General features: G+C 36.8%; 2 protein-coding genes across 6 annotated transcripts in view; one reads left to right on the forward strand and one right to left on the reverse strand.

Moving 5' to 3' along the window:
- Positions 1–2483, forward strand: part of LOC126336971 (transmembrane protein 231) — a 34179-nt gene extending 31696 nt beyond the window's left edge. Inside the window, exon 5 of the mRNA XM_050001187.1 lies at positions 555–2483. Within this exon, the coding sequence (XP_049857144.1) occupies positions 555–820 (266 nt within the window). The 3' untranslated portion in view covers positions 821–2483. The remainder of the gene's footprint in view (positions 1–554) is intronic.
- An 85-nt stretch (positions 2484–2568) lies between these two features.
- LOC126336973 (mitochondrial import inner membrane translocase subunit Tim21) overlaps positions 2569–20977 on the reverse strand; it is a 44894-nt gene continuing 26485 nt past the window's right edge. For 3 of the 5 annotated variants that reach the window (XM_050001190.1, XM_050001188.1, XM_050001193.1), the window contains exons 2-5: positions 14053–14288; positions 11830–12064; positions 11336–11435; positions 2856–3385 (exon numbers count right to left, since the gene is read on the reverse strand). In XM_050001190.1, coding sequence (XP_049857147.1) covers positions 3248–3385; positions 11336–11435; positions 11830–12064; positions 14053–14275 — 696 coding nt within the window. In that variant the 5' untranslated portion in view covers positions 14276–14288 and the 3' untranslated portion in view covers positions 2856–3247. Of the gene's footprint in view, positions 2833–2855; positions 3386–11335; positions 11436–11829; positions 12065–14052; positions 14289–20977 lie in introns of those variants that run through there. The other 2 variants (XM_050001191.1, XM_050001189.1) reach the window with 1 other exon arrangement.

The raw sequence follows: 20977 nt of genomic DNA on the forward strand, positions 1-20977 counted from the left end.
TTAGTGCTACACAACATTAGCCCCCTCATTATAGAAACATGGTGGGTACCAATGAAGTAGTTTAACACACATATAAGAAACTTCTTTAGTTTGTAACGTGAAATTTCTCTGCATATGGCATTAATGCATTAGAAAAGGCTTCAAGGCAAATGATACAACTAGTGTAGTCTAGCCTAATTAGATAATAATCTTACAACTGATGTTTTGTGTGCCCTTTTTTATTTATGCTGTTTAAGAGTTTTGTCATTTCTTCAGTTAGTTGTCATTTGACCTTCTTTGTGCAATTAGCTCACTAAACAGCACAAGGTTTAGTAGAAAACTTGTGAATATCATTATTTTACACATTTGAAATGGAAATAATAAAAACAATTGGTACAAGTCAGATCATGGTGCTAGGAGTGTGTCTATGTGGTGATTCATTGTAGTGCCTGCACTGTAGAACATGTGCGTTTCTTTGCTTATTCCATTGTTCTTGCTGTAAATGCATATATGTCGGTATAGTATTTCAGTTTTTTAATGTAATGAACTTAGTTTAAATGGTTAAATCATTTCAGTTTCTACTGCAGTAACAAATTCATATCCACTGTGGACTGTCGGAAGAGCTGCTGGTGCCCCATTTGTTATATCAGCCACAATTTACTATCCAGAAGATACTATTCTGTATAAGCCTGGTTTCTGGCAAGTTGTCAAGTGGGCATGGGTACAGTATTTATCAGTGCTGGTGGTAATAATGTATATTACCAACAAAATAAAAGGCTATGTATTTGGGAACTACCTCATCTCCAGCTTCAGAATTGTACCTTGGAAAAAAGGTGTATGAGTGCTATTTCACTTGTTGACTCAAAGTATATTTACATCTGTGATATTTCTGTGGTTAATAATGCCACTCGTAATTTTGTATGAACATTTTTTACCTTTTTATGTAATAAAATAGATGTATACAAACTTTGTACTATAACTTAAACCTTGGCCAGTCCTGAGATCTTGCAGTAAACAGCAAAACGAGTTGCCTCAAGCAAGTTAAGTAAGAGCTAAGTGTAACAGCTTTAGAAGTGTTTGAATAATCCTTTAATTAAGGAACTAAAAAAATGGTGTTGCCATAAACCACACCAAACTTAGCACACACATGTGTGTTGTAAGTATTAAGGGACTCATAGATAAGGAGAAATTAATTATAGGGATAAAATATGGAACTGTAGCAGAACTGGTCACTAACTTTTGAAATTGAGACCAAGTTATGAATTCAAACAGCATTGTTTTACAAATTTGTTCCTGTAATATATATATAGTTGGCCTCCGGACTTCTACCCCTATGCAGATTCCATTATTTCTTAGAACACTTAGTTCATGCTGTTGCCGTCAATATGTAAGCCATTGAGAATGCGCATAGCACATTATCTCTCTAATGAAATCTGTTGCCAGTTATTGACAAAACTATGAAATTAATGACTATCACAAATACACCACTAAAAGAAAGTGATCTTGACTGCCTAATACTGAATGTACGGTCAGATAACGTGTATTTGGTTTAGAAATTTCTTGACATGTAACACTGCAAAGCAATACTCCAGCAGAGGGCTGACAAGTGTTTTGTAAGCAGTCCCTTTAGTAAAACAGTTGCACTTGCCAATAAATCACTGTCTTTGCTTTGCTTTGCTTTGCTTTATCCACAAAATTGTGTGTATAATTGTTGCAGTTTATTTGTAATTGTAATCCCCAAGTATTTAGTTGAATTTATAGCCTTTAGATTTGTGCGATAACAATGTGACCTCTTGCTGTGTATTCCTTCTGCCTCAGTACCAGTATATCCACATTTAAGAGACTTAAGAGTTTCTCCATCAAGGAAAGAGGTCAACATAGCATGCCTGAGAGTGTTGTATTAAAAAGACTCAGTTTATAACTGCTGCATGTATTTAGATGATGCTGTGCTGTTGTTTGGGCTCTCAAGTTTGAACATTGTACCTAATTATTACACATTGTGGGAAAAATGTGGTTTCATCAGTGAACATAGCTTGTAACAGACACTTGTGCATCAGTTTCGTGAAGTATCTCTCAGGCATATTTCAATACCATGCTTCGTGCCTCAGGAGAGTGACTCTTCCATGTATATATGAGTTCAGCCATTGAAGTTCCCACTATGAGATTGTGTACACATTGTACATATGTTTTTCGGAAGAGCAACCCATGTAGCTGGCCTCAATACAGTCATCTATTAATGACAGTGTGTTACCTACAGTAATTCTAAGTGAAATTTTTATAAAGGATTTTAAATGTGTACTTGGCACTTATTCTGTCAGCTTATCAGAGGGAAGTTGTGGTGTAGACCTCCATGGTATATTTCCAAGACACTGCCTGTAACAAGAAATTTCTTTTGCTGTCCTCTACTCCTTTTTTGATGAGTGCTGTTTCTTGATACATGACTGCAGTACCTTTCAGCCGTGTCACTAAACCTCTTTGCATTAACTATTCACAGCTGCTGTAATAAAATGGGAAGCTTCTGGAAAAAAATTCTACAAACATTCATCAATGAAAAATCAAACAGAAAAATAAATACACATAACAATGATATGAAGTCGGAAGAGATTTCATTATTTTAAAAGAGACTATAATCTGTCATAACCAGTTATCTTAGTAACCACCATTCTCAACCAAGCTACCCTTCTGTCATCCTCCAGGGATTTATGTAAGCTAACATTTACTTTGAAAGTATGTGATAAGGACTGTCACCTCTCATAATGTGCAACCATTTGATCTTCACTGCGAAATCTATAATCACTCCACTTCCAGCACCTATGGGATGGCTCAGTCTACATGACTGTTGTGAGTGAGAGTCTGAAGGCAATAAAAAAGACACCTAAATTATTCTCAATTTTTATTATAAATTTTCTTTTTCAGTAAAAGGATTCTAAAGATATTAATTACTCATTGAAACTTGACATCAGAATATTGTAAAGGTACTGTGTTTGTTTTGTACATGACTTGTATATGTGCTCTTTGCACAATTCAGTCTCCACAATCTTATATTGTATAGAAGAGTTAAAAATATCCAAAAAAGAAAAATATTAATTACCAAGTATTATACATGATCGACATAAGATGTTCTTTCAAAATATATCTGCTGCATCAATTGAGTTAAATTATTCCTGACAATGATTACCTTATTTGTATAAAGCATTCTATGCATTCTTGTATAAAATATACCCACACAAAAGAGATCCTGACAGCACAAGGAAATCAATTAACTGCTTTACACAAGCAGATTGTCAAATGGCTTTTCAACTGGTGATGGCACATCATATCTATTGTCTTCAAGAATTATTGTTTCTCTTGGAAAATCATCCATCTGTACGAATAAATACCTGTATTCAAACTCCTTCTTATCATTCTGGAAAGAGACAAGAAGATAGGTTGTTGTATATGACCAAGCTATATAAATCAACAAAATAATCAATTCTTGAAAATATAATGTAATTGGATAGATAAAAAGCCTCCTCCCCAAGCTGCAGCAAAAGGAGGAGCCACTGGTTCCGAAAGCTTGCACACTGTAATATCGTTTGTATGTGTGTTCCCTTACCACCATTTCATGTGATTAGAGTTTTTATCTATTCAATTACTTGAGCTATATAAATGTAATGCAAAATATGTATTACTGAAACAACAATATTGCAGGTACAAACTATATATACTGTGTGTGTCTGAAAAGTAAAATACTCCAAAACTCTTTACTGGTACCACTGTTTGGGGATTGGTCAAGTCCTATGTCTCCATCCTCTGAACAACACGAGAATGGGTAATTTCCATTGTATGACTTGTTACAATTTTTCCTATTACAATCACATGCAGAGCAAAGGATAAAAGACTGCTTAAATGCCTCTGTATGCACTGTAATTAATCTAATCATGTTGTCATGGGCCCTATCGAAGAAATATACTTCATACTGATACTTGAAACCTTGTAAGTACACTTTTACAGGATAATTGACATTTATCGTGGATGAATTTGCCACTCTGCACCACTTAACAAGATTATCAACATCTGATTGAATATTGGTTAAGCTTCCCCCCCCCCCCCCTCCGGTGACTGTGTATCGCCCTCAACAGCATGAAGGCATGCGAATGCCCAGTTGGAGATGCTCCCCAGAGTATTTGCTGCAAATCTTCTACCTGATGATGAAAACACAGATCTATAGATACACACCAACCTAAAAACAGAACTAGTAGTTGGCTACAAAAGTGAAACATCACGTGTCCTTTTATGCAACAGGAAGTGTCTGAGCAATTAAAGAGGAACAAAGTCCCTGGCTCCAATGGCATAACAGATGGCAGGCTCATTACCCCTTTCCCAATGGAGACACAAAAGAAATACCAGCTAATACTGTAATCCACAAAAAGCTGCGCATAAAAACCCAACCTATCGACAATCCTACCTAGCAATCTGCTTACTGAATGCACAATCTTGAAGGTCAAAGAAAGCCTTCTGTGTGACAGACTAATGATGACACCATGAACCAAGCACTCTGCATAATAGAAAACACAGATCGGAAATATGTGTAACCATAATGATAGACATTGCAGGCCGTGTGGGCCTGCAGAGTTTCACATCTTAGGGAGCTGTAGGTACCAGCCTCCGAAGATTACTGTAGGGACAGGGTTGCTGACTGCCTACCAGGTAACCGGGGAATGGTTGTAAGTCTCACTAAGGCATGCCGACAAGGATCCATGTGTGGGCCCATCTTCTGGGACCTAACAGTAGAACGTCTATTAAATCTTGTGGAGAACCTTGACTGTGCTGACAGAACCACCATGTATGTCAATGACCTGGTTATTTATTATTCGTTCCGTAGGACCAAATTGAGGAGCAAATCTCCAAGGTCACGGAACATGTCAGTAGGTGAAATTACAACATAAAAGTTATAACAGATAAAAATAAAATGTTTATGAACCCAAAACAGTCAACCCATATGTTTCAGTAAACGCAATCAACAATATAACATAAGAATCAGCTTAATTTTTCGAGGAACTCCTCAACAGAATAGGTGTGACCCATGAGAAATTCTTCACTTTCGATTTGAAAGCATGTGGATTAGTGTGCTTGGATTCTTTAATTCTCGTGGTAGCTTATTGAAAATGGATACAGCAGTATGCTGCACACCTTTCTGCACAAGAGTTAAGGAAGTCCGATCCAAATGCAGGTTGGATTTCTGCCGAGTATTAACTGAGTGAAAGCTGCTTATTCTTGGGAATACGCTGATATTGATAACAAGATATGACAGTAAAGAATATGTATATTGAGAGGCCAATGTCAAAAATATCTAGACTAGTGAACAGGGGTCAACAAGAGGTTCGCAAACTTACACCACTTACTGCACGAACCACCCGTTTCTGAGCCAAACGTATCCTTTTAGAAAGGGAAGAGTTACCCCAAATATAATGCCATATGACACAAGCGAAGCAGACTAATTTTCGTGTTGAACAATGACTTACTTCAGATACCGTTCAAATAATAAAAATGGCAGCATTAAGTCTTTGAACAAGATCCTGAACGCCGGCTTTCCATGGCAGGTCACTATCTATCTGAAAACATAGAAATTTGAACTGTTCAGTTTCACTAATCATAAGCCCATTCTGCAAAATTGAAATATCGGGTTTTGTTGAACTGGGTGTTAGAAACTAAAACTTCAGTCTTACTGTGATTTATCATTTGTTTATTTTCTGCAAGTCATGAACTTGTGTCATGAATTACACTATTTGAAACCGAGCCAATGTTGCACACACCCTTTACTACCAAGCTAGTGTCATCAGCAAACAGAAATATTTTAGAGTTACCTATAATACTATAGGGCATATCACTTACATAAATAAGGAAGCTCAAAACTGTGAATAAGACCTTTTGCTGTCTGTTTTTAAAGTAAGAGGTGAACCAATTGTGAGCTACTCCCCATATTCCGTAATGTTCCAACTTCTGAAGCAATATTTTGTGATCAACACAATCAAACACCTTATTTAAATCAAAAAATATGCATAGCGTTTGAAACCTTTTTACTTTTTATTAGCACATTGGTAACCATTTCTGCTACACTGACTCTTCTCTTGTCTTGATGTTACATGTTAAATTATGTATACAAATCTTTTGTGATATAGCATAAATTGTAATAATACTATGATTGTGAGGTATTGTCAAAATTCTACATAAGGGCCAGTATTAGACGAAAGCAGTTATGATACTATTTTAAAGCAGTTGTTGTGACCAGTATGCAAGTACAAGTAAAATAGATGTTCAGTAGTTGGAATTCCAGGAGTGGAAATTGTTTATGAATGAGGAAATTACTAACTTGGATGTTGAAACTTGTTTCAAAACTACAAAACATATTCCACATCCTGGACATTTGCTGGAGGCAGGGGGGGGGGGGGGGATGACGATCAATCATTATTAGCATCAATTTCTGCTTTAAAACATCTAAGATGCTGCAATAAACTCATTTTATTACTTGTAAAAACTGAAATGATTTTGTGGCAACTTTTGTTTACACTGAAAGCAGGGGAATTACAAGCAAAATCTATTTTCTTCTTGCAAAGGGAAACAGAATTTAAAACTGTTTATGGGAGTGGTGTAATGATCGTACTAATGTGATGCAGGTTTAATGCTGACAAAACAAATGATCATGACGGACGAAGGAAGGTCTTCTCTCAATTACGACTGATAAGCTGGAACAAATTACAGAAATGATTCATTGTGACCCTCATTTCACTTTGGGCGAGATGATCACAATGTTTCCTGAAATCTCCAAATCTCTTCCGCAGGAAATCATTACTGAAACACTTTGTTTTTTAAAATTGTGTGCAGTGTTGGTACCAAAACAGCTCACAGATCAACACAAAGTCACTAGAATCGCACCGTCATGGAAATTACTTGAGTGGCTCGAACAGGTGAATCGTGACAAAATGTGGGGGGCCCACTACGCCCCTGATACAGAGACAATCAATGCAGCAGCATCAACCCTCTTCATCATCAGTCAAAACATTCAAAATTGTTGTTTCGGCCACAGTTAGCACTGTCTGTCTTTTGAGACTGTAAAGGTGTTCTCATTGAATTTTTTGTCTCAGGGAGAAACAATTAATGTTTTGTGGTACTGTTAATCCCTAAAGAAGTATTGAGGATGATAAAGAACAAGAGAAGGGGAATGCTAACAAACGGACTGTGCTTGCTGCATCGTGGTGCACATTCGCATGTAAGCACCACCATAAAGAATAAAGAGGCCTCTTGGATTTATTCAGCAGTTAGGGCATTATGAACACTGCACCGCAATTAGTCCTGATATGGGACCTCAAGATTTTCATCATTTTATTTTTGTGAAATTATGTATGGATGGGAAAAGGCCCACAGTGTTGTCAAACAATGGGGCAATAAGGCGGCAAGAGACGACTTTACTGAAGATAGAAAACTCATCTTCCACCTCACAAAGTACATTGAGAACAAAAACGACTATGTTGAAAAATAATGTTCAATGTACATCTATGAATTTGAAAATTTTTCTTAAATATATTGCCTTTTCTATTTTTAAATAACTGAATACTCTTTATTTCTGGACATACCTCGTACTCACCCAGTTCTCTAGACAGGCCGCTTTTTACCAACAGCCACTAGAGAGTGAATTTTGACATAAAATTACTATCATTTCAAAATCTGTTACTGTTAAAACAATGGCAGCTATTAAATTGGCCAAATACTCCTTTGTTAAGTGATTTCAGAAACAGCGTTCAGAAAGGAATAGAAATTTCATGCGAAGGTTTTCACATCACAAACTGCTTCATTCAACATTTGGTAATCAATTACCTTAAAAAAGGACTCTCTAAATTCTTTTGTAGAATTTTGCCAAGATCATGCTTCCATCAGCAATAAATTTTGTAATGGCTGAACAAAATCAGTTGTTCCAAAAACCACTGATGCTGTGTGCAACATGATAGAAGAGTTTTCTGTACCATGTATGTAGAACACAGTTTATACTCATACTGGCACTGACACAGGTGGTTACTGCGGTCAAGGATGGCATGAAGCTAATGTTTGGACAGAAGCAAAGTCCAGAACATAGCAAAAGTCACCATAAGCATGCTCAAATAGTCCATCAAGCAATCCAAATCGAGAAATGTAAACACAAGCAAGGTCAATCACTCTACTAACATCGGAGCATTTCGAAGAATTCAGAGAATAGCGACAACTGCCAGACAAATGTGGACCACAGTTTTTATAGACACACTCATGTCATAGTTGAGTCTATATGAAATTCCTGCTGCTGCAGCAGCAGCAGCGCCCTGCATGTATGAGCAAGCTGTCGCCCTGGCTGTGGTATGAAGCCCAAGTATCTAATCTTTTTTCCGTACAGATACTTGGGCTGGAAGGGGAATCTGAAAACTAAAAAGAGGACTGGAATGTGACTTACTGGGAGATGGAGGTATCTTAAGGTGTAGAGGAGACGAATTTGGATTTGATTTAGTATGGAGACTTAGTTATGAAAGAGATTCCTTACCAATTGTGCCACACATGCTCAGAAACAGGCCCGTGTTAACTGGTGTAAGAAAATAATAAAAAGAAAATTCATTTCTGGAAAATCGAAATCCACATACATCATCGTAACAGGAAGTGACACTTACATATTTTCATATGAGTCAGAAACTAAGCAGCAATCAGCTGTTCAGGTGTTTCAAGGTGAACCAAAACTAACTGAAATGGTCCTTTATTGAAGCACTTCCAAGATTAAGATCAGCTGTTTCTTTGATTATACAGACTTGTTGGAATCATCAAATAGCAGTTAATGCTGAATCATAACACAATTAGTAGCCATAATTTACATACGAACACCAAGAAAAATTACCAAAAATGTTAAATCCCTATTCATTATGACAACATCAGCCCATACTGTGCATAAAACAATTGATTATTTGTCAAATGAAAACATCATCAAATTAATGTCTCATCACATTACAACTTCTCTTTGTTACCTCATATCAAACCGAAAATATGTTGACAGTTATTTTTTATCATCGCAAGAAAAGCTGTTAAACCTTCCGAAATCTTGTTTTTGAGTTACCAACATCGGACAAGAAAAATGGTTAGAACACATGCAAAATGTTAGGGGCGAATATTCTGAGGAACAGTAGTATTATTTGTACCAAAAAATGGTTCTCCTCAACTGTTTTTGTAAAAAGGTAAAAATGGCCCTTGTAAAATGGGATCCTGCCCTGAGTTAGGAAATTGTGCTATCGGCAAGATTAAGTATCTAGAAGTAAGAAATCATGCTGTTCACGGACAGTACAATGCATCAGCAAAAAAAACACACATACACGATACTTGTGTGGCCACTTCTCAAGTATTGCTCCAGTGTTTGAAGTCCTTATCAAGTAGACTTTACAACAGTAATAGAATAAATTCAGAAATCTGTTGCTACATCATAACAAATCAATACAACCAATCTGAAAGTGTAACAGAGGTGATGACGGAACTAAAATAGTCCTCCCTGATAGAGAAATGTCTGTTCTTGTAGAATCCTGTTGAGCACATTCAGAGAACCAGTGTTCAAGGAAAATTTCAGTAACATCGCTGCCTCCCTCATGTATTGTTGGGGATAGTGACAGTAACATATTAGAGATTAAAGTATGTATCAAGATATATAGATAGTCATTTTTTTACCCTTGCACCATACATTAATAGAATGTGAAAGAACATTACCAATAGTGGTACTAAGTACCCTCTGCCATTCACTGCACAGCAGTTTGCGGGTTATGTTACATACAGGTAAAACTATAAAGGGTGAGGATGATTGGTTAGTGTCTTCTATAAAATCCTTTAACACATTGTAATTGATCCCAATATGACTAAGTTATTTATCACAGACTGCAGACAATGCAGAATCAAGATCCCACATGGAAGCAAGACACTTGGATACAGTTAAGGCATTCTTCTATCGTGCAGGATAATCCAGATCATAAAGTGGTAACTCATAGCTGACAACCCCAATACCTCTCTCACTGAAAAAAAAAAAAAAAAAAAAAAAAAAAAAAAAAAAAAAAAAAAAAAAAAAAAAACCTTAGCACTTTCTCAAATATAGTGGCATTAATCATTGAAATGATTCCTACAAATCATTTTAGTAGCACTGCAGACTGAAAACAATAATTTGTTTTCAAATCCTCCATTCCTCACAACTAAAGAAAGTAAAGAGCACTCAAGAGATTACAATGCACATGTGGATTGGGAGGAGGGGTTAGAGGAACTGCCTCCATACACCCCAGAGTTGAGTTGTTGAGAGCATCATATTGTCAGAAGAATGCATCAACACTGGAATTGGGTCACCTTTTCACATCACACTACACCCTTTGGCTTTACAAACATTGCTCAGTGGAAAGTGACTGTTCACTTTCCTCAAGTAACCACTTTGTATGATCCTCCCACCAGGTAAAGCAGTACTGAAAAGGAAGTTGGCAAGATGAATGATCAACACATGCAAGCTTGCTGCTGTTACACAGGTTTGGTCTAGGGCACCTAGGTTGTACCTTACACTAGGTGGATCACATTACAAGGATACTAACAATGCTACTGAAACAGGTGCCCAAAAGCTCCAAACGAGCCTCTGATGCAACACTGTCTCACAGTGGAACTACAAGTGTCATTCTTCAATTAAACTTGGCTCTAAGGCTCTGCAGATCTTCAAATGCTAACTTGCAGAGTATGTTGCATCATTTCACATAGTGAAGGCGAAACCACAATCAGTCTGAGATAGAAATACTTAATAAATTGTTCCACTGCATCCTGGGAATTGGGGGAATCCATAAGAAGGCTTTCAGACAGACAATAGCAGGTCACCAATCATTATCATATTCTTTCATCACTTAATTTTTTCCCCACACTGATTAAATAGTTTCTGGTTTGTGCCAGTATCATGTTGCAATTGCTTTCTATAAATCTCTTCATTTAATTTAAAAGCCTTGTGTGTGTGTGTGTGTGTGTGTGTGTGTGTGTGTGTGTGTGTGTGTGTTTTAGCTGTCTTATCACTGCTATTTAGATGTACTCTTGCCACTAATCAGTCCTGATTCAGATTCAAAGAACAGCTTCCTGTTTGTGCTAGTAAACTGACAGTCTGTGTTCAGGTTCTCTGAGATTAGATTCAGTGTTCCACTAGTAGGCAAGCAAAATTTACCTTACCTACTCAATAAACAGTACAATATCTGTAAAGTTAAGATGCTAACTAATTACTCTGGATAGTCAGACAATAAAAACTGCGCAGAGTTCCAAAGGGGGAAAAAATCATTAGAACTGACATAAAGAAATAATACCATGCAATTACCTCTCTCATTTCTAAGTGCACTGTCCCACGTCTCATGCTGCCTTGAATATAAAATTTCATTCTTAGGTGGTTGATTCCATCTCGTTCGTAGAACAGGTGGCTGCAATTAAATAAGCAGACAATTGAGGAAAGTTTAAGTAAAGAGTGGATGTTCATTTTTAAAAATCAAACAAATCTATGTAATGAAAGAAGCATTAAGTGCAAAACATATGAAAAACAGACACAAAAAAGGTAATGATTTGTAGTTGGTCAATAAAATTTTTTTACGGTAACCTTTGAATGATTCATGATGATGTACCAAGTTCAGTCATTTGTCTCCTGTTACCCATTCTGAATGTTTTTTCTCTGTTTGTTCCTCCAAACCATTGCCTCTTGTTTTTACTTTTCATATTCTTAGACATGGCTGGTGAATGACAGAATGCTGCCTCTCACATATCATTTTATGAATGTGGTAATGCTTATATGGACTAAACAGTTTAAAAAAATTGTCCTACCTGACATGTCGTCTTCTGCCTCTTCTTGTTTGTTCGCCGAAACCCTTAATTGGTTCACCAAGAGCATTTATAATACGAGGATCTTCAATGCATCTCTCCAAAGTTTTTGAGTAAACACTATTTGGGCTTTTACTAGAAAATAATTCCTTGAACACTGTATAAAACATGACACCTGTTAATCCCAAACCAGCAAGAATGATTCCCATATAGGAAACAGTTTTTGTTGCTTCTTTCACTGCAAGAAAGTAAATTATTAAAATTACAATAAATTAAAATGTGCATAATACGCAAATTCAAAAGTTAAATGAAATGTGTAAGAAACAAGTAAGAACAATGCAAATTCTGTTGGTATCTGTACAGCATAACAAAATAAATACAAAATCCTATCACATAAAAGTAGTGGCAAACTCATTTACACACACACACACACACACTATTGAATATAATGAGCAGACACCACAGTCTAGGGATGAGCAATGATTATCAATATTTACAAAATATCAATGTTAGGAGTTTAAAAATATCGATACCAAAGTCTTTGAAACAACATAACATGGACATTAAAGAGAATATATCAACCTTCGACATTGGCTTGTTAATACTGTCAATACTTTTTTTCATCATTAAAATAATATATTTTTTAAACGTATCTTATGAAGACATCAGTGCTGTGGTTAGAGGAGTATAAATAATATATGGAAGAAAAAGTCATACCATCCTCTTTCGCACATATGCTCAATTTGGTAGCAAAAAATTCTATTGCCAGAGCTGATTGATTCTGTGAAAAGGATTGAAATGTGGTTTAAACATAGTGCAGTAGCATGTAATGAGAAAAAAAATCATACATCAAATTAACTCATGAAGTAAACACTAGATGGAATTCAACATTGTATATTATTGAAAGATTTTTGCAGTCATACCTAGTGATTAAGAATGTTAAGAATTGCCATGCTAGTGCACCACCTGTGCTAACGGCTGCGGAAACTGTAAACTGGCAGATGGTTGTGGCATTTAAAACCTGTGGAAGTGTCTACTTGTGGAAAAAAATGTCTTTCACGCAGTAAAGTAAACCCAATAACAGGTAAGTGAAACATCTGGCATGCAAACAATACAGACACTGAAGATAATCTGAAGAGTAATGTCATTACACACATGAAAATGTGATTGCTACCAACTGAACATGTTAAAATATTAGTCATATCAACAGTGCTTGAGCCTAGATTCAAGAACATTGAGACAACTCTAAGTGAGGATGGTCAATACATTGATACACAGCAGGGAAACAGAGAAACCATATTTGATTCGTGGAGTAAACATTATAAGATAGCACAAAAAAGAATAATTTTCTAAGTGGAACAGAAACAGGCCTACCATCACAGTCCAGTTTTTAACTGACAGATCACCTTCTAGATCTTAAAATAGATCCAATAGAAGTATGGAATCACTTCACTGGTAACACTGCCTATCGAGAGCAACAAAAAATTACACTTAAATATTTGAGCTGTTTAGTCACATTATTAGCTTCTGAATGACTGATCTCACAAGCAGGATACACTCTCAGTTAACAATGCAGTAGACTGAGAGGAGAATTGCTCTCAAAAGTGGTATGACAGTCCCTACACAAAATGTGGTGTTTGTAGCTGTTGTATTTATTGATTAATAAATGTATTTTAATTTGTTTTCACTCCATTCTCAAAATTTATTATTTGACTTTGATGCTACAAATTCTGTGTGTTGTTGTCACTTGTCATCATCCATTGATGATATGCCAACACCATCCATCCTACTTCACTCAGATTACATTTACCATTTTTTAAAGGTCATTGTTTGGCCTTTATATTGAGAGATAAAATATGCACATAAATGACCATTAAATTGACCATCCTGGAAAGCATCACTAATAAGCACAGCATATGACCATGACTACTAAGGTAGGTTACAGAATACTCTCCAGCAGTATCCTAAATAATAATTATTAATGTGACTATACAGACAAAATTGTTGTTAAAAGAGAAAAGTTCTGAAACAATTCATTCGTGAATCAAGCGTGTGATAAATAATGTGTAACCTCATCTATTATCACTCGTGGTTAATATGAACTAAACCCAAGAGAGACGTAAACAATTAAAAAACAGGATGCACAATGACTTAATAATGAAACAGTCAGCTTCCATCATTTTAACCTACAGTTGTTTTTCCTAAAATTAAATAATGTATACAAACCATTTTCAAGTGTTTTTGGTGCTCCAACTTCATCTTTCCTCTTGACAGTAAGTGACGACTTCTTTTTCTCTTCATTACTATAAAATCTTCTGTTTATAAGTGAACTCTGCTTAACAATTTTTGTTACTGCTCTGTCTTGTGCTTGGCAGCCACAAAATGTTATAGCCAATCTTCCTGAATGCAGTGTGTAGTAACGTAATATTGTTTTTGCAAATGAAGTCATTTGTCAACTATTTCTGCGGAAAGGAAATTACACAAGTGATAAAGTCACATCAGGTATTTCATGTGACACACACAGTAAGAATTTAAGATCATATTATACTGTAGAAATGCACTATGACTTCACAGAGCCAATTGATGACATCTCGTATTTGGGATAGTTTATGATAACAACTGAATATATTACAAAAGCAATAAATATAAGAATAAAAAAAACTGAATTTTTGGTGAACAAAATAGTTTCCAATATTAACCTGCCATCGTGTGTAGGCGAATACAAATTTTACAATCAACTTGAACTTTTGCATTGTTAATGCCAAAAGTATTGAGAAGTTCTGTGGGCACCTGAGAAACACATGTTGAGAATAACTTAAGAGCCAAGGGAAAAGAAACAAATACAAGGGGTAGTCATAAAATTTTGATTACCAACTTGAAAAAATAAAGTTACATAATTTATTTTGTTTGTTGTAGACACATGTCTTCAGTTCTGATACACATCAAAATTGCCACACCACATTATTGTAGCAACCACTAGTGCAGTAATGCACCAGCCCCGGGCTGCATGTGGCCCACTGCTCACGTGCCTCTCTCTCTCTCTCTCTCTCTCTCTCTCTCTCTCTCTCTCTCTCTCTCTCTATTTCAGTCCCTATGTAGGCACAGTGATGGGTTTATGGCTCACATTACCAGCAAGTCTGCACACCCTTGACCTAGAGTACACAAAGCAAAATGGTGCAGCCTATTGACAAAATGGAGTTTTGTGAAGTGTTTCATTTTCTGCAACAGCAGAAATGTTGCAGCTGTGTTAGGCCAGTCCAGATGGCTTCTTTAGCTGTGTGGATTGGCCTGACACAGCCAACATATCCCCTACTTCAACTCTTCCAGTTTTTTCTCCTTCATCATTACAATAATTTTTGGGGGCATTGTTTTAAAATGAGTGTAGTGATTAGGCATTTCTTCACCCATGGCATAGGACGCCACACAAGCTACATATAGCTTGTTTTTGTCCCTTTCTTTTTAAAGAGACTGCAATGCATCAAATTTCAGTAGTTTTGATGTATATAAAAAAATTTCCAATGACAAATGTAAGAATATTCTCAAGTAAATAACTTTCTCTTGAAGAATCCTTGAATCTATATTAACTTTAATGCACCTGCCTCCCTGTGTGACTCAAAGTGTATTAGAGCACACAGTGTCAATGTGTCTCCGCTGCCTTCCATCAAAGACCAGAGAAGCAGAGAGAGTGAACAATGCAGCAGCTACAAATTAATCATCAGTTAGCCAGCCCCACTATAAAAACGGTTGACCCCTCCATTTGTTCTGCCTGGACTTTATTTCAGATTTTATGGTAGTATCAGTGGCAACAGGAGGGAGTGCCCTATTCAGAAGACTTCCCCTGATCCAAGCTGGCGGTCATGTGTGCACACGAGGTGTGCTTGCTTGTGTGAATGAACGTTGTGTGCTGCTTTTTCTGACGTAGGCTGTGGTTGAAAACTTACATGTAAAAGTCTTTTAATTGTGCCTGTCTGCAACTTAAGGTGTCATCTTTACGAAAAGTAGCAATCTATCTTTTCCTACATTGTTGACTTCAGTGTTTATCCGGATACACTGAGCAGATCTATGATTTACCTCACAGCTGCAGCAGTATGACATCATGTCTAATGTATTTCAAATTTATTCCCAAGAAGAAAGCCTACCCAGCAGAGGTACTTTTTATTGTATCATTTATCAAAGCTGTCTTTTGTTTCATTCATGGATGAAGCATGTAAAAAATGACTACTTGCATACCTGTCTTGAGCCCTTTATTTGCCTATTTCATCTGTATGATCTCTATGCATAGATACATAAGTGGATGAAAAATCTTCATAGTCTCTGCTGTGTAAGATTGTTCTTGAAGTTTGCTATACTTTATTTTGCAAGGTGTATAGCATATTTGTCAGAGTGCCTGCAAATTAAGATTTTTCAATATTCAGTTACTATTCTGTTCACCAGTCAGATATGCCTGTGAGCACTTACACCACACTTTGTTGTGTACACTCACTGTCCCCTGTCAGTCTAATCAGATATACACGTCATACACTAGAGCAGTACTGAAGTATGGGTAATACAAGTGTTTTGTATCCAGTCTCTTTGTAGACAAGCTGCAGTTTTTCGATATCTTGCTGACAAATTGTAGCCTGCCAGTTGCTTTACCCACAATTGAACTATGTGGTCATCACATTTCGAATCTCTATACATTATTACTACAAAATATTTGTATGAATGTAGTTGTGACCAATTAACCCTCACACTATATCTCATGAAGTGTCCAACATGAATTTCTCAGTTAAGTAAACCTGCATCTATTAGCTATTCAGTATCAACTGTCCGCTGTATCATCCTTGTCAGTGGCATCATTCGGATGTGCTATAGAGAGCCACAAGGTCAACACACCATTACAGTGGACATCATCAGCTGCCTAAACCTTGCAGCCACTTCTTCTCACTCAAGTAGCTCCTCAGTCGGCTACACAAGTGTTTGTACATCCCATCCAGTCCTCCCACAAAGGAAGAAGTCCTTGGCAGTACTGCGAATCAAACCAAGTTCCTCTGCACAGCACTCAGACATACGGATCTATGAAGGTGGACTTCTCAATTAACCCTTGATCAGGCATGCCATTTTTCATAACACAGGCAGGTGTGCGGCACACTTCACACATATACAAAGAATACCTTTATGTTACCAAGGTAAACGTGTATGAACAAGATTACAGTTTACTCTTAGTTTAATTAATCAGCAATTAAGTAAACTAATATTGTGTGTGCTAAATCACTATTTAATTAAGATAGTAATAAAATAAACCTTGCATTGAATCCCTCTATTGCCATAAACAAGTGTTACCCCATAGAAATGACCCACCTGAGGCATCAAATAGCACAGTTGCATCAGATTTCTGCCATTCATTTATTTGATTACTAACTATCTCATAAATAACTGTGCTGCTAGCTCATAATCTGTGTCATTTTCTTGCACCAATTGTAAATTTTTTCTCATCTATTTTGCGGCTTTTTTATATTGTGGCTGCTCACTTGAATGTACGACAACGCTGTGTTAGCTGAAGCAATAATAAAGAAATAGATATGGGCTCAAAATTGTTAAACAACAGGAAATGGTACAAAACAAAGTTATTTGTGAGTGGCACACTTTGTAGAAAGGCACACTGCTCGAGAGTTAAGTACCAGTTGCCAGTAGTTCCACAAGACTAATGTTTTGTTGAGAGTTATTGGCACATTACTGCTACTCTTATCAGACAGAATTTCTTCACAGACTGAATTGTCTGTAATAAGCCTGAGACTGCAACCAATACTGCTTGGTAAGTCATTAATGTGTAACAGGAATAGCAGTTCCTCTGGGACATATCCAACTGTAGATGACTTTCCATCCTGGATAATGTTAGGGGGTTTTCAATCCTGTCAAAAACCTGATTAGATATCCTACAGAAACATAATTTCTTTAGAAAGCACCTATGTAATACTGGATCAAAAGTCCACAAACAGTCATATCAGCCTGGTTTCTGCTATTCTCGGAACTGTGGATATAATCTGTGAAAACAGTGCATTGAGTTTAATATGAGCAATGTTTTGGGAACCTATGCTGATTTACGTGGGAAGTGTCAAGGTAGTCATAATGTTTAAAATCTGAGTATGTTCTAGGATTATGCTACCACCAAATGTAAGTGATATAGGAATGTACTTCTCTGGATCAGTTCTACTTTGACCTGTACTTTTTTCCAGTCATGGGGACCACCTCTCTGCTCAAGGGATCTGCAGTAAATTAAGGTTGAGAGTGTAGTCAGTTATCTAACAACCCCTACAAAGCTTGGTAGAATTCAATTGGGCTGAGATACGTTATTAAGTTTTGTGTATTTCTGCTTTTCAAACACAACTAGTAGTGATTTCTTTGAAACTCTTCTCAGCAGCTATACAACTATTGAATATGGAAACATTGTTTGTTTTTCTTTGTAATGGAAGATTTGAAGCCAGAATTCAAAATTTCATGCTTCATTTTCAAATTTTGTATTAAATGCTGTCTCATAAGTGTATGGGCAGTGTTTTTCACAACAATAACACGGTTAATGTAGGGCCAAAATTTCTTGGGGTTCCTGGCAGGTCTTATGACAATATTTGTCCTGGGTAGTTACTGAAGATTTCACATGTTGCCTTTCTGATGTTGTTGTTGTTGTTGTTGTTGTTGTTGTCTTCAGTCCTGAGACTGGTTTGATGCAGCTCTCCATGCTACTCTATCCTGTGCAAGCTGCTTCATCTCCCAGTACCTACTAACCAAACACATTTACATTAATGTCTTTTGTTACTTATGTGATAAAGAAGACATGTTCCCCAAACAAGGAAACAGTATGTCACACACACCAATTTTTGATGGCAGGTTGAAATATTGTTGTACTGGAAAACAAATACTTGATGTAACCCCAAAATTAAAGCCGAAGTAAGACTGTCATTTGGTTGTCTACTTAGCCACAGTAAGACTCTTCTTTAGTTACTAGCAGAACAGATCCTAGGCATACTTATTGGAAAAAAGAATTACTAAAATATCTATAAAAAATTGAGTGCTGGGCAATTAAAACACTGGCACAGTTAATGAAGTACATGAAGATCAGTTTAAAATAATATCTCCAACATGATCAGCATAGCTCCAATGACTGAATTAATCTCTTTGCTGGTACTGTAACCTATTTCACTACATCTTTTGTTCTGATTGTAAATCCTAAGGGTGGTCAGGTGCAGTTCTTCAGTCATCTTCATTTCAGCATGACAGCAAGGTTGTTGTATCATTTCTGATATACATTATATAGTCATGTAATTGTTCCCTTCTGCCATCCCTCCAATCACACTTTCCAGCTGCAACTCATGCCACATTGTGTGCCATACTATTTTGTCTCTTTAATTCATTATATTATTCAATAGGTAATTTTCATCATTGAGTCTTTGCTGGAAATCTTCCTCGCCTATTCAGTCAACTCATCCGATCTTCAACAGTCTCCAGTAATATATTTAGAAAGCTTATTTCCATTTGCCCCATTGCTCAGGATTTCTACCGATACAGAGCCATGCTCCAGACAGGGCTTTTCATTTCTTGTGTGTTTCAAGATTTATATTTTTGGATATTTATTTATTACTGCTTACAATCTCAGTACCCTTCACCTAGATTCTAATGTGGGTCTTATTTCCCTATAGCTACAGAAAATTGTATTCACCTTTGATTAAAAATTCACTTCCTGTTAGGTAATGTACTTAAAGCATTTACAATAACTGATTAAATTAAATATAAAAGAAAGAATGAAAATCTACCCTAAATACAGCATGGTAACACATTTGTTAGTAATCTACACAGATGGCATACTGGCAGTTCCTGATCTTAACCACTGCGACACTCAGGGCTAAGAAAGTTATATTCTTCAAGAAACCACTCTTGCAGAATTCTGCACCTATGACCTACACTTTGTCTACGCAAGTGAGCCCCTGATCACCAGAGATAATGAGCAAAATATCTAGAATCGAAGTTGCAGGAAACCCAAACAATCAAATCCATCATGCATCAGCCCTGAGATGTAGCCAAAGGTGATGTAACACAGTTGTCCACAGTCCCAGTGGAGTCAACCAGTAGGACCTATTGGATCCAACACACCACCATACAGCAGCCGGCTCTAGCTAGGAAACCACACAAGTCACCAAAAAGTTCTCATTCAGTCTGCTGAATCTGCCACAGCTGTCATGTTGTTGACCACATATCCACTGCATCTGATCATCCTCTACGTAGCAATGAATTCTGACATTGGTGAATGCTCTGTAATATTCACTGCGGTCACAGTATTTACTTCAGCACCATCACATAAAATGTGGTTCTCACTAACAGTGCATTTATTTTTTAAATATTTTCTAAATTGCGCCCCAGATACCCAATTAGCCACTTCGTTCATAAGTGCCATTTCTCTCCAACATTGTCACTTAGTCTTTCAATGCCTGTTATTTGAGTCCTCAAAATTTCACAATCAAGGTCCCCAGTAGCATATAGTCTGTTGTACCTATGACGCAACATGCCGGCATATGTAAATATTCTGGGTATGGTGTATGGTCTGTCACAAAGTGAATCATACATGTAGATGGACCTATATGGTTCATAAGCATATTCTTCTTCATGTTTGGAAATCTGTCATCTTCACTGTGATCTGTTGTGCTACTGTCCCAATCTCTTTGCCACTCATGCACTTACTGTAATTTTAGTTGTAGTAAAATGTGAACACCACTCAGACATTAGGTATGTTCCGACTGCTGCCTTCAAAGAAGGGGCAGTAAATAATCTCCACTGAGGTGACAAAAGTCATGGAGCAACAAAATGCACATACACGGATAGTGGTAGTAGTGTGCACTGCATGAAATAACTGCAGAAATCAGTGTGAAATGTACGACAAACATATCTGTTAGGACAATGCGCATTAATGGGCTATGGCAGCAGACAAGTGCCTGTGCTAACAGCACAACATTGCCTGCAGCACCTCTCCTGGGCTCGTGACCATATCAGTTGGATTTTAGATGACTGAAAAACCATGGCCTGTCAGTTGAATCTCAATGACAGTTGGTAATAGGTGATGGTAGGTATCCAGTGTGGTTCAGGCCCCACAAAGCATGGACCTAGGTTGACTCCAAAACAGTGT

Source organism: Schistocerca gregaria, chromosome 2 (genome assembly GCF_023897955.1).
Source record: "Schistocerca gregaria isolate iqSchGreg1 chromosome 2, iqSchGreg1.2, whole genome shotgun sequence".
NCBI classification, from domain to species: Eukaryota; Metazoa; Arthropoda; class Insecta; order Orthoptera; family Acrididae; genus Schistocerca; species Schistocerca gregaria.